Here is a 24034-nt window from a genome sequence, read left to right as displayed (position 1 = left end):
AGAGGAGTCGCCCCCTGGTGGTCAGGAGAGAGAATGCAGCTTTAACACATGAAGCAGAGACTTCTATACAACCAGAGGAGTCGCCCCCTGGTGGTCAGGAGAGAGAATGCAGCTTTAACACATGAAGCAGAGACTTCTATACAACCAGAGGAGTCGCCCCCTGGTGGTCAGGAGAGAGAATGCAGCTTTAACACATGAAGCATAGACTTCTATACAACCAGAGGAGTCGCCCCCTGGTGGTCAGGAGAGAGAATGCAGCTTTAACACATGAAGCATAGACTTCTATACAACCAGAGGAGTCACCCCCTGGTGGTCAGGAGAGAGAATGCAGCTTTAACACATGAAGCATAGACTTCTATACAACCAGAGGAGTCTCCCCCTGGTGGTCAGGAGAGAGAGTCTGGTCCTGGTCCTGCAGGTCTGAGGTCTCCTGCGTCTCTGTGATGTCTGCAGTTTGACCTCCTGGAGGAGATGAAGCCGTCTGAGGACAAACAGCTGGAGGCCGTCTTATCGCCTCCGTCCTCTCAAGGACAGATAGAACCACACTGATGACATCATCACCAGCCAGGGACCTGTAAACCTGAGGAAGGAGAGGAGGCAGGAGAGGAGACAGGGGAGGAGACAGGAGAGGAGACAGGGGAGGAGGCAGGAGAGGAGACAGGAGAGGAGACAGGGGAGGAGACAGGAGAGGAGACAGGGGAGGAGACAGGGGAGGAGGCAGGAGAGGAGACAGGGGAGGAGACAGGGGAGGAGGCAGGAGAGGAGACAGGGGAGGAGACAGGGGAGGAGGCAGGAGAGGAGACAGGAGAGGAGACAGGGGAGGAGGCAGGAGAGGAGACAGGAGAGGAGACAGGGGAGGAGACAGGAGAGGAGACAGGGGAGGAGACAGGGGAGGAGGCAGGAGAGGAGGCAGGAGAGGAGACAGGAGAGGAGACAGGGGAGGAGGCAGGAGAGGAGACAGGGGAGGAGGCAGGAGAGGAGACAGGAGAGGAGACAGGAGAGGAGACAGGAGAGGAGACAGGGGAGGAGACAGGGGAGGAGACAGGGGAGGAGGCAGGAGAGGAGACAGGAGAGGAGACAGGGGAGGAGACAGGGGAGGAGGCAGGAGAGGAGACAGGGGAGGAGGCAGGGGAGGAGACAGGGGAGGAGGCAGGAGAGGAGACAGGAGAGGAGACAGGGGAGGAGACAGGAGAGGAGACAGGGGAGGAGACAGGGGAGGAGGCAGGAGAGGAGGCAGGAGAGGAGACAGGAGAGGAGACAGGGGAGGAGGCAGGAGAGGAGACAGGGGAGGAGGCAGGAGAGGAGACAGGAGAGGAGACAGGAGAGGAGACAGGAGAGGAGACAGGGGAGGAGACAGGGGAGGAGACAGGGGAGGAGGCAGGAGAGGAGACAGGAGAGGAGACAGGGGAGGAGACAGGGGAGGAGGCAGGAGAGGAGACAGCAATGAATAACACGTTTCCCTCAAAGCATCCTGTTCTGTCCCGGAGCCTCGTTGCCGCCAGCAGAGAGAGGGAATCAGTAGGTGATGAGCTCGCCTTACACTCGCGGTTCCCACAATGCCGAGCGTTTCAGCTGCTCAGAGCCGGAGGGGAGAAAGAGAGTCAGCTGTTGTTCTTCCCTCTAAAGCGGACCAGTCTTTTATCCGACACCAGCATCACGAGTCTGCTGAGTCAACACGGAGAAGCTCCCTCCTGAGCTCTGCTGAGGGTTCAGGTTCTGACCCACAAACCACTCAGGACGAGCTCACAGAACTCGGTTTGTTCAGCACCTTCCCAAAGAGATCCACAATACAAACATATCAAATCAAAAAAGGATCCACGATCACAGAGCGACAGCAGAACTGTGGAGGAGGTTTAAAGAAGAGCCTGAAGAAACAGAGTTCCATGGCCGAGGACCCGGCTCATCTGAGCTCGTCTCAGCTGAACCAAAACCAGCAATAAAATATGAAAATCCATCCTCAAACTCAAAGGTACCCACCAAAGGTCCAGCAAGGACCGGCATCATGTGGTCGCTTCCCTTCTCTGGCAGCGTTCTGGATCCACCACAGCCCTGAATGTTCCTCCTGATGAGACCAGCATGAAGCGCATTATGGAGGTCTAAAGGTCTAGACCTCTAGGGGTCTAGAGGTCTAAAGGTCGAATGGTCTAGAAGTCTAAAGGTCTAGACCTCTCGAGGTCCAATGGTCTAGAGGTCTAAAGGTTGAGAGGTCTAATGGTTTAGAGGTCTAATAGTCTAGAGGTCTAGACCTCTAGAGGTCTAATGGTCTAGAGGTCTGAAGGACTAGAGGTCTAATGGTTTAGAGGTCTAATGGTCTAGAGGTCTGAAGGACTAGAGGTCTAATGGTTTAGAGGTCTAATGGTCTAAAGGTCTAGAGGTACACATGAACACATGGACACATGAACACGTGAACACATGAACACGTGAACACATGAACATGTGAACATGTGAACACGTGAACACATGAACACATGAACATGTGAACACGTGAACACATGGACACAGAGCCGGGGTCTGGTTTTGAGCGGCCTGCTCTTCTTCATGAGTGCTTCCTGTGTTCAGGTCTCACGGGCTGTGAACCCAAAACACACAAAAACATCACATGTTCCAGATGAGTGCCGCTCCGCTGGAGACGCTGCTGTGTCCTTCTGGGAGCTCATTTCATGGGTTCATGTTTCATGTTGTGTCGTTGTTCACTGAAACACACACACACAAACACACACACACACACACACACACACACACACACACACACACACAACATTGTTACGCTGATCTTTGTTATTAACGCCACGGTTAAAGATTTGTGAAGCGTCCGTTTCATTAAATAAGTATTTATGAGATCTATTTAAATCGGCGCAGCAGGTTTTCATCACGGGTTCAAATCCCTCTGCAGGAGTTGAACCGACCTGCTGGATGAGAGCAGATCTTCCAGCCAGCAGCGTGATGAACTCTCCTCTCGCTTGTTATGAAGGATCGTCTCTCATCCAGCGGTAATGAAACGTGACGGGGGGTCATGGGGTCCCGAGGCTCTGCCGGTGGATCGGTGGAGCTTTTAAATCGATGTGAACTGACCTCGACCTTCAAACGGCCGACGCAGAGGCGGCGCGGTCAGACCGGATCGTTAAGCTAGAGGAGGATGAGATCGTTAGTTCTTTCTGTGACGTGGAATGCAGTTTGGATGTTTACAGGGTTCATACACATCACTTTCACATGACGGTTAACTTGTGAAAAGTCATGAAAACCCCCAGGTCAGAATGTGTATGAACCCTGCCACACTTGGGGGATTTCATTTATTTTCAAGGACTTTCCAGGCCTGGAAATAAGCATTTTAAAACTCCATGGCTTTTCCAGGTTCCCATGACGTATGAACCCTGTGGATAAACTCCTCTGTGGAGAAACTGTGGTTTCTATTTGACCAGAGAAACACTCAACATTTGGACTAAAACCCTTCAACAGCGTTCTGAAACGAGGGCGTTGAACCGGGGGAACCTAGGACCCTGGGGCCCGGCTCCTCCGGTGGCGTGTGGCGGCCCGCCGGCCTCCGGCTCGGGGACGGCTGTGTCTTTGGCCCCGAGCCGGGGGCCGCGGGCCGAGGCGGCAGCTGCCGTAAACAAACAGCCGCTGGCCCGGTTCCCCCCACGCGCTCCAAGACGCTGACCTCGCTCCATCAAGTCCCCGACGAGCTCACGGCCCCGAGGAGCCGGGCCGCGATCCAGCAGGGAGGAGGAGGAGGAGGAGTTGGAGGAGGAGGAGGGCAACATGGCCGCTGGCCGCCTCACGTTGGTGGCAGGAAACAAAGCCAGAAGACGAATTGAGACAAAAACACAGGTTTACGACCGGAGGGGTTGGAGGCCTCGAGCCTGGAGGCTTCAGGTCAGAACGTTAAAGTTCACACGGTTTGACGGACAGAAGAAGAATTTGAGTCTGGAAAAGTTTCAGGAATGTTTCACGCTTCAGACACGAGGGACTCGTTGACTTTGGCAAAGAAAGAGTTCTACATTTTAAAAGGAAATGTGAGACGAGAAGATTGACGCATGGGGCCAGCAGACAGTTAGCTTAGCATAAAGAGTGTAACGAGCCTAGCACTGTCCGAAGGTACCACATTTAGAAAGATTGACTATAAGAGGGACAACTTGTTCCTTTAGGAATGTTTTTATTTTGTTTCCTTCAGGCTAGCTGTTTCCCACTGTTTTAAAGCTTTGTGCTAAGCTAACTTGCTAAAAGCTAGATGTAGCCTTCAGACAGATATAAGAGAGAATCAAGAAGCGGCGATGTTTCTTCTTCTGCTGGTGGACACAAACAGCAGAAGAAGAAACATCTCCGTTGGACATATTGATGCTCAGAAGGCAGGCGAGAGCTTCCCTCCCTTCAGCGCTCGTATCGATCCCATCGCTGCGTCTGTTTCATGAAGGACCTCAAAGCACTCAAAAGAAGTTTATTGGTATTTCACACAGTTACAGGAGTCTGCTGCATGAGATACGACAACAATCAAAGCTCACAATTTCATAACCAGGAGAAGCTCCTGACGGCTACGTTAGCGTTAGCTCACAATGTCATAACCAGGAGAAGCTCCTGACGGCTACGTTAGCGTTAGCTCACAATGTCATAACCAGGAGAAGCTCCTGACGGCTACGTTAGCGTTAGCTCACAATGTCATAACCAGGAGAAGCTCCTGACGGCTACGTTAGCGTTAGCTCACCATATCATAGCCAGGAGAAGCTCCTGACGGCTACGTTAGCGTTAGCTCACCATATCATAGCCAGGAGAAGCTCCTGACGGCTACGTTAGCGTTAGCTCACAATGTCATAACCAGGAGAAGCTCCTGACGGCTACGTTAGCGTCAGCTTTGTGTGTGTTTAAGTGTTTAAATGTGAGAGTAAATATGAGTTCAGACGGTTTACAGGTTGAAAATAGGAGTCTATAAATTTTCAAATTCACAGTCGAAGTCTGTCATCCTGCACAGGATGTACTTCCACTGACGATCTCTGAAACAAAGAACAGGAAACGCGTCAGTCAGAGGATTCAAATTGTTCTCTGATGGTCCAGACCCAAACTGCTGCTACGTGGGATTCAAACATTGTGAAGGAAAGAACCTCAACACGCCGCTGAAGGTGGTCTGAGCTCCTCGGATGAAGTATCCGTACGAAGGAACCACAAGCTCCGCCTCCTCTCTCAGGCGTTCGGGAATGTCACTCGTCCTCCTGCGGAGGACAACGGCATTGTGGGTAATATTTTAAAGTTTTAACAAGTTCATTATCAAAGCTTTAAAACTAATTAAATAACGCATAAAGCATAGACTTCTATACAACCAGAGGAGTCGCCCCCTGGTGGTCAGCAGAGAGAATGCAGCTTCACCAATGAAGCATAGACTTCTATACAGCCAGAGGAACTCCTTGAACAGAGTGACCTACATGCAGGAGTAGGGGCATCTGCGTTTGTAGTAGCAGCAGTAGAACTGCCATTCCCGGTCCAGAACCGCCTCAAAGTACTTGCTCTGGACGCCGGCCACCAGCCCGTTACGAGAGCATGTTGACGTCCTGCGGAGACAAAGGAGAGAGGTTCAGTCCCTGCAGAGATGGAGGTGAAGCTCAGAGGACGTGCGCCTCCATTGTTTGAAGTAGATGGTTCTGTGTTTACGGCCCAGAGGCTTCCCTGTCACCACAACAGCCACAAACTGCACCAGGTTTGTCATGGAAACAGGACTCGGCCGGCAGCCATTCAGCAGCGAGGCGAGGAGGGGAGTGGGGGGGGGGTCGAGTCCCTTCAGGCCGAAACTCATACAGAGCTGAGCAGGTTGTGTTAGAATCAGCTCCAAATCAATATAAAGAGCAGGAAGCAGGATTCATACGCTCATGGAGAACCTGGAGCACTCATGGAGTTTTAAAGGGTTATTCCCTGGAAGAGCCCTTAAAATAAAATCCCCAAAGTTGTGTCAAAGTCCTGTGAATGTGTTGCATTCATGTGTTGATTTAGTTTAAATAATGAATCTGCTTTTAATAGAAAGAGGCTCAACACATCAGCAGCATACATACAGGCATCTATATAAATGTTTATTCTTTTAATAAACTATTGTCTCTCATTCATTTGAGTCATTTAAGGTTTACTGTATGCTTTGAATCCTCATTGTTAGTTTAAATACTACATTTTATCACTTTTTACTGTTTACACACATTTCACACAATGTTTGCTCATGAACATTTGGTTTAAAGTCATGAACGTTTGGTTTAAAGTCATGAACATTTAGTTTAAAGTCATGAACATTTAGTTTAAAGTCATGAACATTTGGTTTAAAGTCATGAACATTAGTTTAAAGTCATGAACATTAGTTTAAAGTCATGAACATTTGGTTTAAAGTCATGAACATTTGGTTTAAAGTCATGAACATTTAGTTTAAAGTCATGAACATTTAGTTTAAAGTCATGAACATTAGTTTAAAGTCATGAACATTTAGTTTAAAGTCATAAGCGTTTAGTTTAAAGTCATGAACGTTTAGTTTAAAGTCATGAACATTAGTTTAAAGTCATGAACGTTTAGTTTAAAGTCATGAACATTAGTTTAAAGTCATGAACATTTAGTTTAAAGTCATAAGCGTTTAGTTTAAAGTCATGAACGTTTAGTTTAAAGTCATGAACATTAGTTTAAAGTCATGAACGTTTAGTTTAAAGTCATGAACATTAGTTTAATGTCATGAACATTTAGTTTAAAGTCATGAACGTTTAGTTTAAAGTCATGAACATTAGTTTAAAGTCATGAACATTTAGTTTAAAGTCATGAACGTTTAGTTTAAAGTCATGAACGTTTAGTTTAAAGTCATGAACGTTTAGTTTAAAGTCATGAACATTAGTTTAAAGTCATGAACATTTAGTGTAAAGTCATGAACATCTGGTGTAAAGCATGACTCCTCTGGTCTCCACGTGTCTGAGCCCTGTGAACAGACCAGCAGCAGGAAGTGAGCAGCCTCTGGCGTCGGGTCCAAGTTCTTCTTCTTCATTCTTCATCACATCAAACTTTCCGAGCTCTAGGCTCAAAGTCTGCAACTTGTTTATTTGTGTGAAGGAGTTGTGTTTTGACGACGCGGTCCAAAGAGCGTCCAGGAAAAAGCTGCAGCATGTGGACCTGAAGGCTCTGCAGCTGGACACTGCTGGACCTGCAGCATGCAGGTCCAGGTCCTGGTCCTGGTTCTGGTCCTCTGAACCAAAACCAGAACCAGAACACCGCGGACAGCATCAACGTGCACGAAGCTACGAAAACATCTTCACATCTTTAGAGGACCACACACGTCCTCTAGTCTTCAGAGGACATCTTTAGAGGACCACACACGTCCTCTAGTCTTCAGAGGACATCTTTAGAGGACCACACACGTCCTCTAGTCTTCAGAGGACATCTTTAGAGGACCACACACGTCCTCTAGTCTTCAGAGGACATCTTTAGAGGACCACACACGTCCTCTAGTCTTCAGAGGACATCTTTAGAGGACCACACACGTCCTCTAGTCTTCAGAGGACATCTTTAGAGGACCACACACGTCCTCTAGTCTTCAGAGGACATCTTTAGAGGACCACACATGTCCTCTAGTTGCTGTCTCTAGATCCCCATGAGGACTAGATGTCCGGGTGTTTTGGCAGCATCAGACTCCTTTGTTGTCTGCTAACAGAGACCTTTAACAACCTGCTGGTCCAAGGACACCATAGTGGACTCACACAGTGGACACACACAGTGGACACACAGTGGACACACACAGTGGACACAGTGGACCCACACAGTGGACACACAGTGGACACACACAGTGGACACACACAGTGGACACACACAGTGGACACACAGTGGACACACACAGTGGACACACACAGTGGACACAGTGGACCCACACAGTGGACACACAGTGGACACACACACAGTGGACACACAGTGGACCCACACAGTGGACACACACAGTGGACACACAGTGGACACACAGTGGACACACACAGTGGACACACAGTGGACACACACAGTGGACACACAGTGGACCCACACAGTGGACACACACAGTGGACCCACAGTGGACACACACAGTGGACACACACAGTGGACACAGTGGACCCACACAGTGGACACACACAGTGGACACAGTGGACACACACAGTGGACACACACAGTGGACACACAGTGGACACACAGTGGACACACACAGTGGACACACAGTGGACACACACAGTGGACACACAGTGGACACACACAGTGGACACACACAGTGGACACAGTGGACACACACAGTGGACACACACAGTGGACACACACAGTGGACACACACAGTGGACCATGTGGTCTTCACATGTTAAAATGTTTCTCTGGTGAACAGAATCCAAGAGAACTCATCACATCACACAGTGGACCAGATTCTGCTCTGCACGTGTCCTCCAGCTCCTAGTGTGTGTGTGTGTATATATATATATATATATATATATATATATATATATATATATATATATATATATATATATATATATATATATATATATATATATATATATATATATAGAGGATGGATAGAGGACAGGTGTTGGGCGTCGTGGTTCAGTGGTTAGCTTGCCAGTCTTTCAATCAGAGGGTCGTGGTTGGAGCCCCGGCTCTGTTAGTCCGTGCCGTTGTGCTCTTGAGCAACACACTTAACCCCCTAACTGCTCCCTGTTGCCATGACTACGCTGGAGAGAGCAACATGTAAGTCTCTTTGGATGAACGAGTCAGCTGAATGACATGACAGAGGACAGAGGACAGAGGATAGAGGACAGAGGATAGAGGACAGAGGATAGAGGATAGAGGACAGAGGACAGAGGATAGAGGACAGACAATAGAGGACAGACAATAGAGGACAGAGGACGGAGGACAGAGGATAGAGGACAGAGGATAGAGGACAGACAATAGAGGACAGACAATAGAGGACAGAGGACGGAGGATAGAGGACAGAGGATAGAGGACAGAGGATAGAGGACAGACAATAGAGGACAGACAATAGAGGACAGACGACAGAGGACAGAGGACAGCCAATAGAGGACAGAGGACAGACAATAGAGGATAGAGGACAGAGGACAGACGACAGAGGACAGAGGACAGAGGACAGCCAATAGAGGACAGAGGACAGCCAATACAGGATAGAGGACAGAGGACAGACGACAGAGGACAGAGGACAGAGGACAGAGGACAGCCAATACAGGATAGAGGACAGAGGACAGCCAATAGAGGATAAAGGACAGAGAACCCACCACTCCAGGCCTCCTCTCTGGATGTCGTCCCACCAGCAGTCGCTGGGCTCCCCCAGGCCCTCGGGGGCCGGCTGGCACTCGAAGGCCCACAGGCGGTCTGAGCCGTGGGCCTCGCTGAAGAAGCTCCTGCTGGCCACCAGCAGCTCCCCGTGGGGACACTGGAAGTTGAAGCCCTGCCGGTAGCCGTTGACCCAGGACATGTCCTGGTGGTCCTGGAGTTCCTGGAGATCCTGGTGGCCCTGGAGGTCCTGGTGGACCCGGTGCTGAGCCGCCGCCGTGGCGAGCAGAGCGGCCGCGAGCAGCAGAGCAGGATGCATGCTGGAGAGCAGACGCAGCCGTTGTGGTGCAGATGTCTGGAGGTCTGAAGCGTGAGCCTCTGCTCGGGGACAACGCTGAGGTTTTAAGGTGGACTCTGAACGGCAGCAGGAACAGAGCCTCTGCACAGAAGAGTTCCTTAAGAGCGCGGTGATGTCATCCTGCTGCTGTTAACCATCTGAGGGCTGCACCATGTGCACCAGACTCATGTTGCACTTCATGAAACAAACCCACTCTTTTTATGGAGATAAATACTTATTTTATCTAGGAACATGTCTTATTTGACATTAAAAAGTACTTATTTGATGTAACAAACATACTTATTGTATGAAACAAACTTATGTTCCGTTGGACAGAATATAAACAGGAACTATAAACACTCTGGGTTCTAACAACGTGTCAGACTGCATCCTGTCAAACAGCTGCTGCTCCTGAGAGCAGGGACAGAGATCTCCCTCAAAGCCTCAGAATAAGCTCTCATGGTGAGACGAGCAGGACGGGTTCCTCACATCAAACTGCTGCAGAACCCAGAGATATTTATAGGAACAGGAACCTATTTAAAAGTCTCTATTTACAGCCGCCGGAGAATGTGAGCCTCATTCATACGGATCAACCTGGCATCCAGACCACATGGACCTGAACGCATCAGAGGAACGTGATGGAACCTAATGGAACCTCTGATGGAACCTCTGATGGAACGTGATGGAACCTGATGGAACCTCTGATGGAACGTGATGGAACCTGATGGAATCTGATGGAACCTGAGGGAACCTGATGGAACCTCTGATGGAACCTCTGATGGAACCTGATGGAACCTGATGGAACCTCTGATGGAACCTGATGGAACCTGAGGGAACCTGATGGAACCTCTGATGGAACCTGATGGAACCTCTGATGGAACCTGATGGAACCTGAGGGAACATGATGGAACCTCTGATGGAACCTGATGGAACCTCTGATGGAACCTGATGGAACCTGAGGGAACGTGATGGAACCTGAGGGAACCTGATGGAACCTGAGGGAACCTGATGGAACCTGAGGGAACGTGATGGAACCTGAGGGAACCTGATGGAACCTGAGGGAACCTGATGGAACGTGAGGGAACCTGAGGGAACGTGATGGAACCTGAGGGAACCTGATGGAACCTGAGGGAACCTGAGGGAACGTGATGGAACCTGAGGGAACCTGATGGAACCTGAGGGAACCTGAGGGAACGTGATGGAACCTGAGGGAACCTGAGGGAACCTGATGGAACCTGATGGAACCTGAGGGAACCTGAGGGAATGTGATGGAACCTGAGGGAACCTGATGGAACCTGAGGGAACGTGATGGAACCTGAGGGAACCTGAGGGAACCTGATGGAACCTGAGGGAACCTGAGGGAACGTGATGGAACCTGAGGGAACCTGATGGAACCTGAGGGAACCTGATGGAACTTGAGGGAACCTGAGGGAACGTGATGGAACCTGATGGAACCTGAGGGAACCTGAGGGAACGTGATGGAACCTGAGGGAACCTGAGGGAACCTCTTTGCGTGTGGCAGAAAGCAGCAGCGCTCACGAGCAGCTCACTGAGATCAGCTCACTGAGATCAGCTGGTCTCATATGAACATCTGGTTCCACATCACAGACATGCGGGTTGTCTCGTCTGATCTGAGGTCGTAGTCGGATGTGGCGCCGTCCTCGGGCGGGGCGGCCCGCGTTTGGAGCGCAGGTGAAACCACAAGGCCGTCGTCTGCTCCAGCAGCAGCAGAACAGGAGAACATCTGCACAGGAAGCAGAGGCTGCCGCTGCTCTTCTCCTCACGGTTCCTTCACAGGGCGAGCGAGTCCTGGACCTCAGGCCTTCACGCTGCGATGGACCCATCAGGCTCGTCTGAGGCTCTCAGTATGAATGAACAGCCTGAGACTTCACTGCTGAAACACAACTAAACACAACTATCTCTGGTATGCAGGGTTACACAAGCGCCACTGAGAGCCAGTCAAAAGGTCTCCCAGCATGCAGTGCTTTCACATCAGGCCTTTGCTGCTTAATAGTGCTTCACTGATGGCATTAAGGGGCCGGCCCACGGGCCCCCAGAGGAAAGGCTCTCAAACGAGCGGCTCGTCTCTGGACCTCGTCAGAACAAGCGGCTTCTCCCAGGACGATAAGACGCCTGGCAGTCCAGATAAAGGGCAAAGCACCGCGCCCAGAGCTGCTTATCCTGGAGAGGACGTGTTGACTCTGTCACGACATTCTCTTACCATGTGGAACTCTTCCTCGTTCTGTTTTTATGTTGACACGATTGTTTAGTCCTGCTTGGAGAACCAGAACAGTCCAACACCGGAGAAGCAGAACAAACAGCGATCAATGTGGAAGTCCAAAAACACATTTCCAACTGCGTAATACTGTAATACTCAGCCTGACGCCATCTTTTGTAATAATTAGAACCATCTCAGCCCATGCAGAAGGTGGAGGTAACGTACTGCAGGGGGCGACTCCTCTGGTTGTATAGAAGTCTATGCTTCATGTATCTATATATATACACACACACACACACACACACACACACACACACACACACACATTGTATAAACAGACTTGTGTGGAACACATGGATGGATTTCACTGTCTGGTTCTCCAGAATAATGGAGGAACACTTTAGTTGAGTGTTTCCTGTTTAATTCAATCAGCTGCAGCTGGGATGTCATTTCATGGGATGTGGGCACCAACGTGATGGAAGTGGTCAAAGCCTCCTGAGAGGAGGACGTGTTGTTGTTGCCTTGTTGACTTGTTGACTCCACAGCATCACGTTCTCCTTCTGGCTCAGCTTCTACTTTAGAGTCAGAACTGCGACTTTAACCTTGAGAAGGTCAAAGGTCTTTTACAAAAACCCCTTCTAATGAAAATTGGTCAATGTTCGAAGATCTGTGAGTTCTGACCGTGTTTGTGTTGCAGTTTGTTTCCCACCTGGATGTCGTGCAGGACGTCGTCACGTCGCGCAGGGCGTCGTCGTCCACCCGGCACGCTGCACAGGCGCTCTGGTGTTGACGAGCTGGAGTCCGGCCCCCTCGCCACACACCAGACTCGTCCTCGGCCCGGCTCAGAATGCTGCACCTCGCGGTCGTCTTGGCGGAGCCTCCGTCTCCGGCAACAGAGGGCCGCTGTGCTGAGCCACCGGCCTCCAGGACTCTGCTGCAGTGTTTACTCACGAGGGAGTGAAGACAGAGCAGCTGCACTTCGCTGCAGAAACACCTCACATCCACATGTTGTGAACCGGCTCACAGACGCACCGGTCCCACCAGCAGGAAGAGGTCGCGCCCTCTGGTCCGGTCACCTGGACTCTTCCCCTGAGAGTCAGAGCTCAGGCCTCCAGTGGAGAGAACCAGTCTGTGATTATTATTATTATATTATCATTACTGTGAGAGCAGCAGCACCAGGGAGCCAGAACACAGTGACAGGGTGGACTTGTTCTGTCTGTCTTCATGTTGCTTATGATGGAACATGAAAATCATGCCGCTCAGTTCCTTCACGTCTCACCGAAAAAGACAACAACTTCTATGAAATATCAGGATGTCACATTTCCTTTGTGCGACACTATGAACTCTAGTATTCAGCTGGTCTATATTTACCGGCTCACCTTGATGGCTGCTGTCGTCTGATTGGCTGCTGCAACACCGCAAAGTTCTCTGTTGTGGGACAAATAAAAGATCTTCTTATCTCAAGTCTATTGACACAGAGCAGAAGAGGAGCACCTCGTATTCTGACCCAACACAAACAAACAGCAGCGCTGTGACCTGTGAACCCTCCAGAGTCAGAGTGACATGAACCCTCCAGAGTCAGAGTGACATGAACCCTCCAGAGTCAGAGTGACATGAACCCTCCAGAGTCAGAGTGACATGAACCCTCCAGAGAGTCAGAGTGACATGAACCCTCCAGAGAGTCAGAGTGACATGAACCCTCCAGAGTCAGAGTGATATGAACCCTCCAGAGAGTCAGAGTGACATGAACCCTCCAGAGTCAGAGTGATATGAACCCTCCAGAGTCAGAGTGACATGAACCCTCCAGAGTCAGAGTGACATGAACCCTCCAGAGAGTCAGAGTGACATGAACCCTCCAGAGAGTCAGAGTGACATGAACCCTCCAGAGACTCAGAGTGACATGAACCCTCCAGAGTCAGAGTGACATGAACCCTCCAGAGAGTCAGAGTGACATGAACCCTCCAGAGTCAGAGTGACATGAACCCTCTAGAGTTAGAGTGACATGAACCCTCCAGAGTCAGAGTGATATGAACCCTCCAGAGTCAGAGTGACATGAACCCTCCAGAGAGTCAGAGTGATATGAACCCTCCAGAGTCAGAGTGACATGAACCCTCCAGAGAGTCAGAGTGATATGAACGTCCAGAGAGTCAGAGTGACATGAACCCTCCAGAGTCAGAGTGACATGAACCCTCCAGAGTCAGAGTGATATGAACCCTCCAGAGTCAGAGTGATATGAACCCTCCAGAGAATCAGAGTGACATGAACCCTCCAGAGAGGCAGAGTGACATGAACCCTCCAGAGAGTCAGAGTGACATGAACCCTCCAGAGAGTCAGAGTGACATGAACCCTCCAGAGAGGCAGAGTGACATGAACCCTCCAGAGAGGCAGAGTGACATGAACCCTCCAGAGAGGCAGAGTGACATGAACCCTCCAGAGTCAGAGTGATATGAACCCTCCAGAGTCAGAGTGACATGAACCCTCCAGAGAGGCAGAGTGACATGAACCCTCCAGAGAGTCAGAGCTTCACTTTATTCTAATTATCTGCTTTACAGCTGATACTCACAGGAGGAGAGCTGGACTCTTCCTCCACACCTTTGTCTGGTGCTTCTTATTAAAGTGAAATACATTATTAATACATTATTAATAGATGAAAGCATTCTAGAAGATGATGCAGGTCACTGTAATGCACTTCTACTTAAAGTCATCTGTGATCACTGATGCTTCAAATTCCAAATTTAATTTCTTCTGGTCGAATGAAATGAAACACACACACACACACACACACACACACACACACACACACACACACACACACACACACACACACATATATATATATATATATATATATATATATATATATATATATATATATATATATATATATATATATATATAACTAATACTGCATGCCTGATTTGATGAACAGTGTAATAAGACTTTACACCACAGAACTAACTCAGGTCTTCCTGATTTAAACTACATATTATCTTTGTGTTGGTGTCATTCCTTATTCATGTTAAAAGAGTTCCTTCTCCATAATGTTTACACGTCATTAAATAGTTACAGAGAGTTCCCCAGCCTGCTGTCGTCTCAGGAGGACTCTGTAGTCCTTTCAGTGGTCCATGTCCTCAGTGTGTTCCCTAGAGGTCAAAGGTTAACTGGATGTTTCTCTGGATCAATATGTTGACACCCTGCTGCTGCTTTACTGCTCACAGCCAACACCTTCATTAATGTCTCATCTCCAAACAGCCCACTGTCATGGCCGCCGTTCAACAGAATGACCTAAAGGGTTAGAAATTACTTCATTCACGGTGACCGTGCTTTAGTGAGCAGGAAGTAACACAGTGACTCCCCCAGCTGCTGTACCAGCTAAACAGCATGGATCAGGAGTAACAGCTAGTTAGTTACAGATAATGAGTAACTGTCTGTAACAGCTAGTTAGTTACAAGTCATGAGTAACTGGCTGAAATAGTCAGTTACCTAAAATCTGTGCATAACTGTCTGGAACAATAAGTTAGTTAAAAGCGGTGGATAACTAGCTAAAACAGTTAGTTAGTTAAAGTTGTGAGTAACTGTCTGTAACTGTTAGTTGGTTAAAACTGTGAATAACTGGCTGTAACAGTTAGTTAAAGTTGTGAATAACTGTCTGTAACAGTTAGTTAAAGTCACAAGTAACCGGTTGTAACAGTTAGTTAAAGTTGTGAATAACTGTCTGTAACAGTTAGTTAGTTAGTTAAAGTTGTGGATAACCAACAGTTAGTTAGTTAAAGTTGTGGATAACTGTCAGTAACAGTTAGTTAGCAAAAGTTGTGGATAACTGCTGGTTAACTGGTGGAGGTACATACTGTGTGAGAACAGTGTTTTCATGTGTAACAGTCCCCGGTGGGAGCCCCGAGGGGCCGCAGCGGGTGCAATGGCACCGGCAGCGTTTCAAAACCTTTATGGTAACCGTTGGCCATTTTGTGCCCCTCCTCCTTCACCCCCCTCGTTTTCCCGCTTACGCAGAACGCAGAGGCGCGTTGTGATTTGCTGCGCGCGCTCCCCCCCCACACTCCCCACCCCCCTCACGAGTTACAGGAGCGCGCGGGCGGAGTCCCCGCACACACAACCGCGTTACCGGAGCAGCAACGGGCCGCTACCAGCACGAGATACACGCACATACACACATATATATTTATATACATTAACTACCGACATGTCGGGGAACAAGGACAGCGACGGCGGCTGGAAGACGTTCGTGTGGAACTCGGAAAAGAAGGAGTTTCTGGGACGCACGGGCAGCAGTTGGCGTAAGTGAAGTCCTTCTTGTTCTCTCATGGCGGTGAAGTGAGGAAAGAAGATGGAGGAGAGCAGGAACACCTGTTAGACGTCGTGACTGCTGCTCAGCGGGGCGAAACCCGTTAAAACCCCGAAACCACGTGGCCTTTCTTCTACAGACACGACGTGCTTCTTCTCTGTCTTTTATTTCTCGTTTAGGAGTCACGTGTTCGCTAGTGTTTTAACGCAGTTTGAGTGTTTTTTCTCCGGAGTCAAACTGCGTGTAATGGGCTCACTGGTCCGCTCCCAGTTGGAGGAAGTGGTTTCCCGAAGGCGTCGCCCGGCCGGCGGCGTGAATACACGTCCTTTATGAAAAGGTCACGCTGAAGGACGGAGGCCGGGCCGGGCCGTCTCACCGGGCCAGCCCGGGAAAGTTATGTCTTCTCCCGGGTCCGAGTGTCCGTGTGCAGCCTCCTCCCCGCGGGGACATCCAGGGGACGTGTCCTCTGGATGTCCCCGCGGGGACGAGCTCCCTCTGGGGGTCCGCGCTGACAGCCCGGACCCTGAGACCCGGGTCCGGGTACTTAAATGTGTTTTTAACGAGATCACGCGCTCAGCCTGTTAAACAGCCCGATGTAAGCCTGTAATAACCCGTTTAACGGATTAAAACACGGCCGGGCCCCGGTCCCCGGCTCCCGGGAGCTGATCACGACTCAGACCCCCTCCCCTCCCCCACCGGCGGCACGACGTCCGGCTGCTGGGAGTCTGCTCACACGCTCTGTGTCACATGATGTGTATTGTTGTTATTGCTAATCGATACCGACACTAATGAACGGTTCCGTTATCGTGGAGCTGGATCTCGGTGGCTCGCGTGTCTCCATGGCAACACGGTGTACGGTTCTGAAGGAAACATGTGACGAGTGTAGTAATACTTCCTCTCGTGTACTAGTACTGCGCCTCCAGGAGGGGGGGGATGTGTCGCACCAACTGAATGTTGCTCTGAAGAAGCAACAGGTTGCTGCAACTAGAAGTAAAGGGACTGCTGCCTATACATGGAGAGAGAGAGGTAGAGAGACAATAAGACAGAGAGAGAGAGAGATGTAGAGAGAGACACAGAAAGAAAGACAGAGAGAAAGACAAAAAGAGAGAAAGGTGTAGAAAAAGAGAGAGGTGTAGAGAGAGAAAGCCATAGAGAGCGAGCGAGAGAGACACAGACAGAGCGAGAGAGAGAGAGAGAGCGAGAGAAGGAGAGAGAGAGAGACACACACACACACACAGGTGTGTGTCCTCACTACTTCATGAGTGTGTGGTGGTGGGGTTCTGCAGCAGTGTGGTGTTTACGTCTGTGGGTTCTAGGTTCTAGGTTGTGTGTTGCTCCAGGACACTAAACAGGGTTTCCTGAGCACACACACCTCTGATGGTTACAACCTGCTGCACGCGATGCCTTCAGGGGGAGGAGTCTACCTGAGCTTCATGGAGCCCAACCGGTTCTGGACCCACCACACCGGTTCCACACATGCATTTGGACTTAAAACTGTTTTTGGGACGTTGCCACAACAACAACAGCTAACGCTCAGGGACATGAGGAGCTTTCTGTCAGAACCTCTGAACTTAGACCACTAGAGACCAGGACCCTGCTCATGTCCTATAGACCACTAGAGACCAGGACCCTGCTCATGTCCTGTAGACCACTAGAGACCAGGACCCTGCTCATACCCTGTAGACCACTAGAGACCAGGACCCTGCTCATGCCCAGCGGCTGTTGGGGGCTCCTGCAGGTTCTCATGTTAACCCTTTAGTGATCCTTCATTTACAGAGGAGGCCTCTGTGAAGTGTTATAAACAAGAAAAGGCCTTGTGATTACCCAGAGTGCAGTTCAGCGGGTCGTGATTACCCAGAGTGCAGCTCCCCGTGACGTTAACCCCTTGTGTCTCCACAGTGAAGATCTTCCTGTTCTACGTGATCTTCTACGGCTGCCTGGCGGGGATCTTTATCGGGACCATCCAGGCCCTGCTGCTCACGCTCAGCAACTACAAGCCCACCTACCAGGACCGCGTGGCCCCGCCAGGTAACACCTCTACCACACCTCTACCACACCTCTACCACACCTCTACTACACCTCTACCACACCTCTACAACACCTCTACCACACCTCTACTACACCTCTACCACACCTCTACTACACCTCTACTAGACCTCTACCACACCTCTACCACACCTACTACACCTCTACTACACCTCTACCACACCTCTACTACACCTCTACTACACCTCTACTACACCTCTACCACACCTCTACTACACCTCTACCACACCTCTACCACACCTCTACTACACCTCTACTACACCTCTACCACACCTCTACTACACCTCTACCACACCTCTACTAGACCTCTACCACACCTCTACTACACCTCTACCACACCTACTACACCTCTACCACACCTACTATACCTCTACCACACCTCTACTACACCTCTACTACACCTACTATACCTCTACCACACCTCTACTACACCTCTACTACACCTACTATACCTCTACCACACCTCTACTACACCTCTACTAGACCTACTATACCTCTACTACACCTCTACTAGACCTCTACTACACCTCTACCACACCTCTACTAGACCTCTACCACACCTCTACTAGACCTCTACCACACCTCTACTACACCTACTATACCTCTACCACACCTCTACTACACCTCTACTACACCTACTATACCTCTACCACACCTCTACTACACCTCTACTACACCTACTATACCTCTACCACACCTCTACTACACCTCTACCACGATGCTTCTGAACCACGGCTCGCTAGGAAGAGCGCTGGTTTCACTGCATGAGGAGGAGTGGTCCATCTCCAAGGACTCAGGAGAGGAGAGAGGACAGAGGAGAGGAGACAGGACATAGGAGAGTATAAACAGTAGAGTATAAACAGTAGAGTATAAACAGTAGAGTATAAACAGTAGAGTATAAACAGTAGAGTATAAAACAGTAGAGTATAAAACAGTAGAGTATAAACAGTAGAGTATAAAGAGTCGAGTCTGAACAGTAGAGTATAAACAGTAGAGTATAAAACAGTAGAGTATAAAACAGTAGAGTATAAACAGTAGAGTATAAACAGTAGAGTATAAAACAGTAGAGTATAAACAGTAGAGTATAAAGAGTAGAGTCTGAACAGTAGAGTATAAACAGTAGAGCATAAAACAGAGTATAAAACAGTAGAGTATAAACAGTAGAGCATAAAACAGTAGAGCATAAACAGTAGAGTATAAAACAGTAGAGCATAAACAGTAGAGCATAAACAGTAGAGTATAAAACAGTAGAGCATAAACAGTAGAGCATAAACAGTAGAGTATAAAACAGTAGAGCAGCAGCTGATAAAGGAAGTAGGGAGTAGCTGTTGCTCAGCAGTGATCACTCTGAGGCTAAAAGTTTCCATTGTGAGAGAGAAGGGGGAGGGGAGGAGAGGGAGGGGGGAGTGAGGGGAGGAGGAAAGGGAGGAGGAAAGGGAGGAGGAAAGGGAGGAGGGAGGCCTCACAGGCCTCGCTGTCTGCTGCGCGCACAACAACTCGCTCACAACTACAGTAACAAACAGAGAGGCTGCTGGGAAAAAAGGGTTTGCTCTCACCATCTCTTTTCACACCACGCCAGTGGAAAAGTACTGTGTGTGTGTGTGTGTGTGTGTGTGTGAGTTTACTTCATATTTATTTGTATTAAAAATTACAAGTTGACTTTATTATTAAAAACTTTATATATTTAGAAGAATGAACCTCAACTTAGTTTACTATTATATATATCTATATATAGATATATATAGATATATATATAGATATATATATATATCTATATAGATATATAGATATGAATATGAATGTGCGTTGTGGTGAATAACCTCTGTGAACTCGTGGCTGCAGGTCTGTCCCACACGCCTCGCTCTCTGAAGTCAGAGATCTCCTTCAGTCTCTCTGACGAGTTGTCCTACAAGAAGTACACAGACGCTGTGAAGAACTTCCTGCAGCAGTACGACGACGCCCGGCAGGTGGACCAGCTCAAGTTTGAGGACTGTGGAGGTATGACCACGAGCTGACCCACCAGTTGACCCACGAGCTGACCCACCAGTTGACCCACGAGTTGACCCACCAGTTGACCCACGAGTTGACCCACCAGCTGACCCACCAGCTGACCCACCAGCTGACCCACGAGTTGACCCACCAGCTGACCCACGAGTTGACCCACGAGTTGACCCACAAGTTGACCCACGAGTTGACCCACGAGTTGACCCACGAGTTGACCCACGAGTTGACCCACGAGCTGACCCACCAGTTGACCCACGAGTTGACCCACGAGTTGACCCGGTCCCGCTCTCTAACGCCCGTCCCTCTCCTGCAGACTCCCCGGCGTCCTACACAGAGCGCGGCAGCCTGGACAGCGACAGCGGCCAGAGGAAGGCGTGTCGCTTCAAGCGCTCGCTGCTGGGCGACTGCTCCGGGGAGGCGGACCCGCACTACGGCTTCAAGGACGGGAAGCCCTGCATCATCGTCAAGCTCAACCGCATTGTCAACTTCAGGCCCAAGGTGGGTTCTGACCCCTCAGGGGGCCACATGGGTTCTGACCCACACGAGTTCTAATGGGTTCTATCTCCAGTTGTTTAAAACACTAGACCTCTATGATACTGCTGCCGGCTACCTTTAGCTCCTGCTAGCATAGCACTGGTGGCTGTTTGAGCTGCATTGTGGGTAACGTAGGCATCCGATATGGTGATTCAATGCTTCAGGTGGTGTGAACGTTGCGTCTCTGGTTTCAGGCTCCGACCGACAACCAGACGCTCCCTGAAGCTCTGCAGACCAAACCTCAGTCCAACCTCATCCCCATCTTCTGCAAGAACAAGGTGGGTCCAGTCCTGGTGTGTGTGTTACAGTCTAGTGTGTGTGTGTTACAGTCTAGAGTGTGTGTTACAGTCTAGTGTGTGTGTTACAGTCTAGAGTGTGTGTTACAGTCTAGAGTGTGTGTTACAGCGTAGTGTGTGGTACAGTGTAGTGTGTGTGGTACAGTGTAGTGTGTGTTGTTACAGTGTAGTGTGTGGTACAGTGTAGTGTGTGTTGCAGCGTAGTGTGTGTCACAGTCTAGAGTGTGTGTTGCAGCGTAGTGTGTGTTGCAGCGGAGGCGTGACTAACCCCTCCCCCCTGCAGAAAGACGAGGACGTGGGTAAGATCGGGGAGATCAGGTACTTCGGGCTGGGCGGCGGCTTCCCCCTGCAGTACTACCCGTACTACGGCAAGCTGCTGCACCCGCAGTACCTGCAGCCGCTGGTGGCCATCCAGTTCACCAACCTGACCCTGGACCAGGAGCTGCGCATCGAGTGCAAGGCCTACGGAGCCAACATCGGCTACAGCGAGAAGGACCGCTACCAGGGCCGCTTCGACGTGAAGTTCACCATCAACTCGTGACCTCGCACTGCCGCCGGACACCATGTAGAGAGAATAAAAGAGTTGAGATAAACACCACTAGTCTTTGAACATTCATGATATACAGGACCGACACTTAATCTGTGTGCTTTACACTAGCTTCTCCGTGTGTGTGTGTGTGCGTGTGTGTGTGTGTGTGTGCGTCTCCAGGGTTAGGATGTAAAACAAGAGTAGCAATAGCAAATATTTATTCTACTGTACACGAGAATATTCCTCGAGCCATGTGTTCATCATCTGACTGTAACTCACTACTGACCTGTAGTCCTGTCCTGCTGTGCTGTCTGTCGCTTCAGTGGTCCAAGGTGTGTGTGTGTGTGTTGATGTGCTAATGAATACTAGCATGGTACTCTGACCTCTGAGGAGTACGTGTCGTGTGTGTGTTGTGTGTCCTCCGTAGCGTAGTGCATACACACATGCAGCCGTCTGTTGCTGGAGAATCAACTTACTGTTGAATGTTTTAACCATTTTCATGGTGCAAGAATTTTATATTTATGCAGTTGTACATTTTTTTTAAAGTGTAATGTATGAATCAAAAAACCAAAGTCGCTGGTCTAAAAAAAAAAAACCTAAAAAAACAAGCGAGGGCGTCAGGCCGTTCCGTGTAATGACATGTAGTCGGTGTTCAATGTTGAGATCAAACACTTTATTTAATCTGCATAAGGCTGAAACAATAAACACACATGAGTCAACTGTCACGTCTCTCTGGCCGCTTCCTGTGTTGTCATCCGTCCAGAAGCCTGAAGAAGTACTGCACCTGTGAGACAGACAGGTTAGCACTCTGGGTAGCGACCTGGCTAGTTCCCTTGTTAGCACCCCTTGTGAGTGCCCTTGTAAGCACCCTTTGTAGCATCCTTCTAAGTACCCTTGTTAGTGCCCTTGTAAGCACCCTTGGTAGCTCCCTTCTAAGTGTTAGCGCCCTTGTTAGCGCCCCCGGTAACAAGGAGCCGGTTGTCAGCGGCCCACTTCCTGCAGATCAAAGCTTTTGCTTTGTTCTGCAGGAACCTTTGTGATCCCCAGGAGTCTCGAGGCCCCGCCCACTCGTGTTCTCAGAGTGGGCGGGGCCTCGTGTGAGCTCACCTCCAGCAGGCCGTCCTCCGGCAGGTCGGTGCAGTGGACGGCGTTCTTCACCATGTCTCTGCCGTACAGCGCCCGCAGAGAGGACGGACGCAGGTGTCGACTGATCTCCTGTTGGAGGAAGTACAAGTACATCTACCAAGTACTGCTTCTGAAATACTTTCTCCTGTTGGAGGAAGTACAAGTACATCTACCAAGTACTGCTTCTGAAATACTTTCTCCTGTTGGAGGAAGTACAAGTACTTCTATTATACGCACAAAACATAACGAGCTTATGAATATAAACACTTTTCTGCATTTGGATACTTTTACTTTCCTGATTATACTCAAACTGAAGTACTTCCAGTACTTGTAGTGTGGTACTAGTACCTTTCTGAGTACTTCGTTCTGTGTGAAACCTGATGAGGTTCAGAGCAGCTGTTCATGTGACCCGCTGACAGGAAGTGACAAGGTGTAGTTTGAAGTATGTGACCTCTCAAGGTCACAGCGCTCCTGCTCTGACCCTCAGGGAGACGCATGTGAGTCATGTGACCTCGCTCACTTCCTTCATCCTCCCATCCTTACTCATGTGAACACTAATACCAACATGGCCGCCCGGCTGCCTGCAGCGCTCACCGAGTGACCTTCATGTGACCTTCATGCGACTAATGACACTGATGTCACTAATGGGCGGGGCAGAGGTCACATGACCAGGGCTGAAGGACAGACGTAAATATAATAAATAAACATAATACATTAATTAATAGATAATAGATACAAATAATAAATAGATCAATATAATAAATGAATAGAGAAACTGTTCATTAACCGTCAGGAGCCACTGACGAACTTTAGAGACCAGAAGGTGTGAGATTCCTCTGAGTCTCATTGGAGTTCACATCACGCACCACACAGCCTGCAGCACACACACACACACACACACACACACACACACACACACACACACACACATGCACACACAGACACACATGGACAGACACACACATGCACAGACATACAGAGACAAGCAGACACACACACACACAGACAGAAAAGCACACACACACACACACACACACACACACACACACACAGAGACAGACAGACAGACAAGCAGACACACATGGACATCCACACACACACACACACACTTGTGTGTGTTATGTTTCATGTGATCCACTGTGAGCCAATCAGAGCGCTGCGTGTCTCAGTGGTGAAACCAGAGAGAACACAGAACAGGACCAAGAGCTCTCGGACATCATCATCCTCATCCTCATCATCATCAACATCAGTGAAGGCGGTGGCTCACCGGGTCGGCCGGCCCACAGAACGCCCTGAAGGCCTGAGCGGCGTCGGCTCCGTGGATCTCCAGCACCATGCAGGGCCCGGAGCACAGCTCCGCCACCATGTCCTGCAGGGGGAGAACCCATCAGCACCTCCACACGGA

The 24034-nt window shown here is 49.6% G+C and overlaps 3 protein-coding genes across 4 annotated transcripts in view; 1 reads left to right on the top strand and 2 right to left on the bottom strand.

Moving 5' to 3' along the window:
* Positions 1-4428: 4428 nt before the first annotated feature.
* dpt (dermatopontin) lies at positions 4429-11032 on the bottom strand. The gene is made up of 5 exons (XM_068592949.1): positions 11013-11032; positions 9243-10244; positions 5412-5537; positions 5094-5201; positions 4429-4985 (listed from the first exon to the last, which is right to left on the bottom strand). The coding sequence occupies exons 2-5, from the start codon at positions 9557-9559 to the stop codon at positions 4919-4921; spliced, it is 618 nt and encodes a 205-aa protein (XP_068449050.1). The 5' UTR covers positions 9560-10244; positions 11013-11032; the 3' UTR covers positions 4429-4918.
* A 4826-nt stretch (positions 11033-15858) lies between these two features.
* On the top strand, positions 15859-22229 carry atp1b1a (ATPase Na+/K+ transporting subunit beta 1a). The gene is made up of 6 exons (XM_068592945.1): positions 15859-16087; positions 17995-18123; positions 19984-20139; positions 20459-20643; positions 20874-20957; positions 21259-22229. Exons 1-6 carry the CDS (start codon positions 15994-15996, stop codon positions 21514-21516), a joined length of 906 nt encoding a protein of 301 aa, XP_068449046.1. The 5' UTR covers positions 15859-15993; the 3' UTR covers positions 21517-22229.
* The window catches only part of nme7 (NME/NM23 family member 7), a 9431-nt gene continuing 7552 nt past the window's right edge, over positions 22156-24034 (bottom strand). For both annotated transcript variants that reach the window (XM_068592938.1, XM_068592939.1), the window contains exons 10-12: positions 23897-23998; positions 22612-22719; positions 22156-22288 (exon numbers count right to left, since the gene is read on the bottom strand). In XM_068592938.1, the coding sequence (XP_068449039.1) occupies positions 22227-22288; positions 22612-22719; positions 23897-23998 (272 nt within the window). In that variant the 3' untranslated portion in view covers positions 22156-22226. The remainder of the gene's footprint in view (positions 22289-22611; positions 22720-23896; positions 23999-24034) is intronic.

The sequence above is a fragment of the Clinocottus analis genome, unplaced genomic scaffold (genome assembly GCF_023055335.1).
Source record: "Clinocottus analis isolate CAN_PGR_092001 unplaced genomic scaffold, fCliAna1.0.p SCAF_28, whole genome shotgun sequence".
Taxonomy (NCBI): Eukaryota; Metazoa; Chordata; class Actinopteri; order Perciformes; family Cottidae; genus Clinocottus; species Clinocottus analis.
The sequence above is the reverse complement of the archived record's forward strand: the minus strand, read 5'-3'. Positions and strand labels throughout refer to the sequence as shown.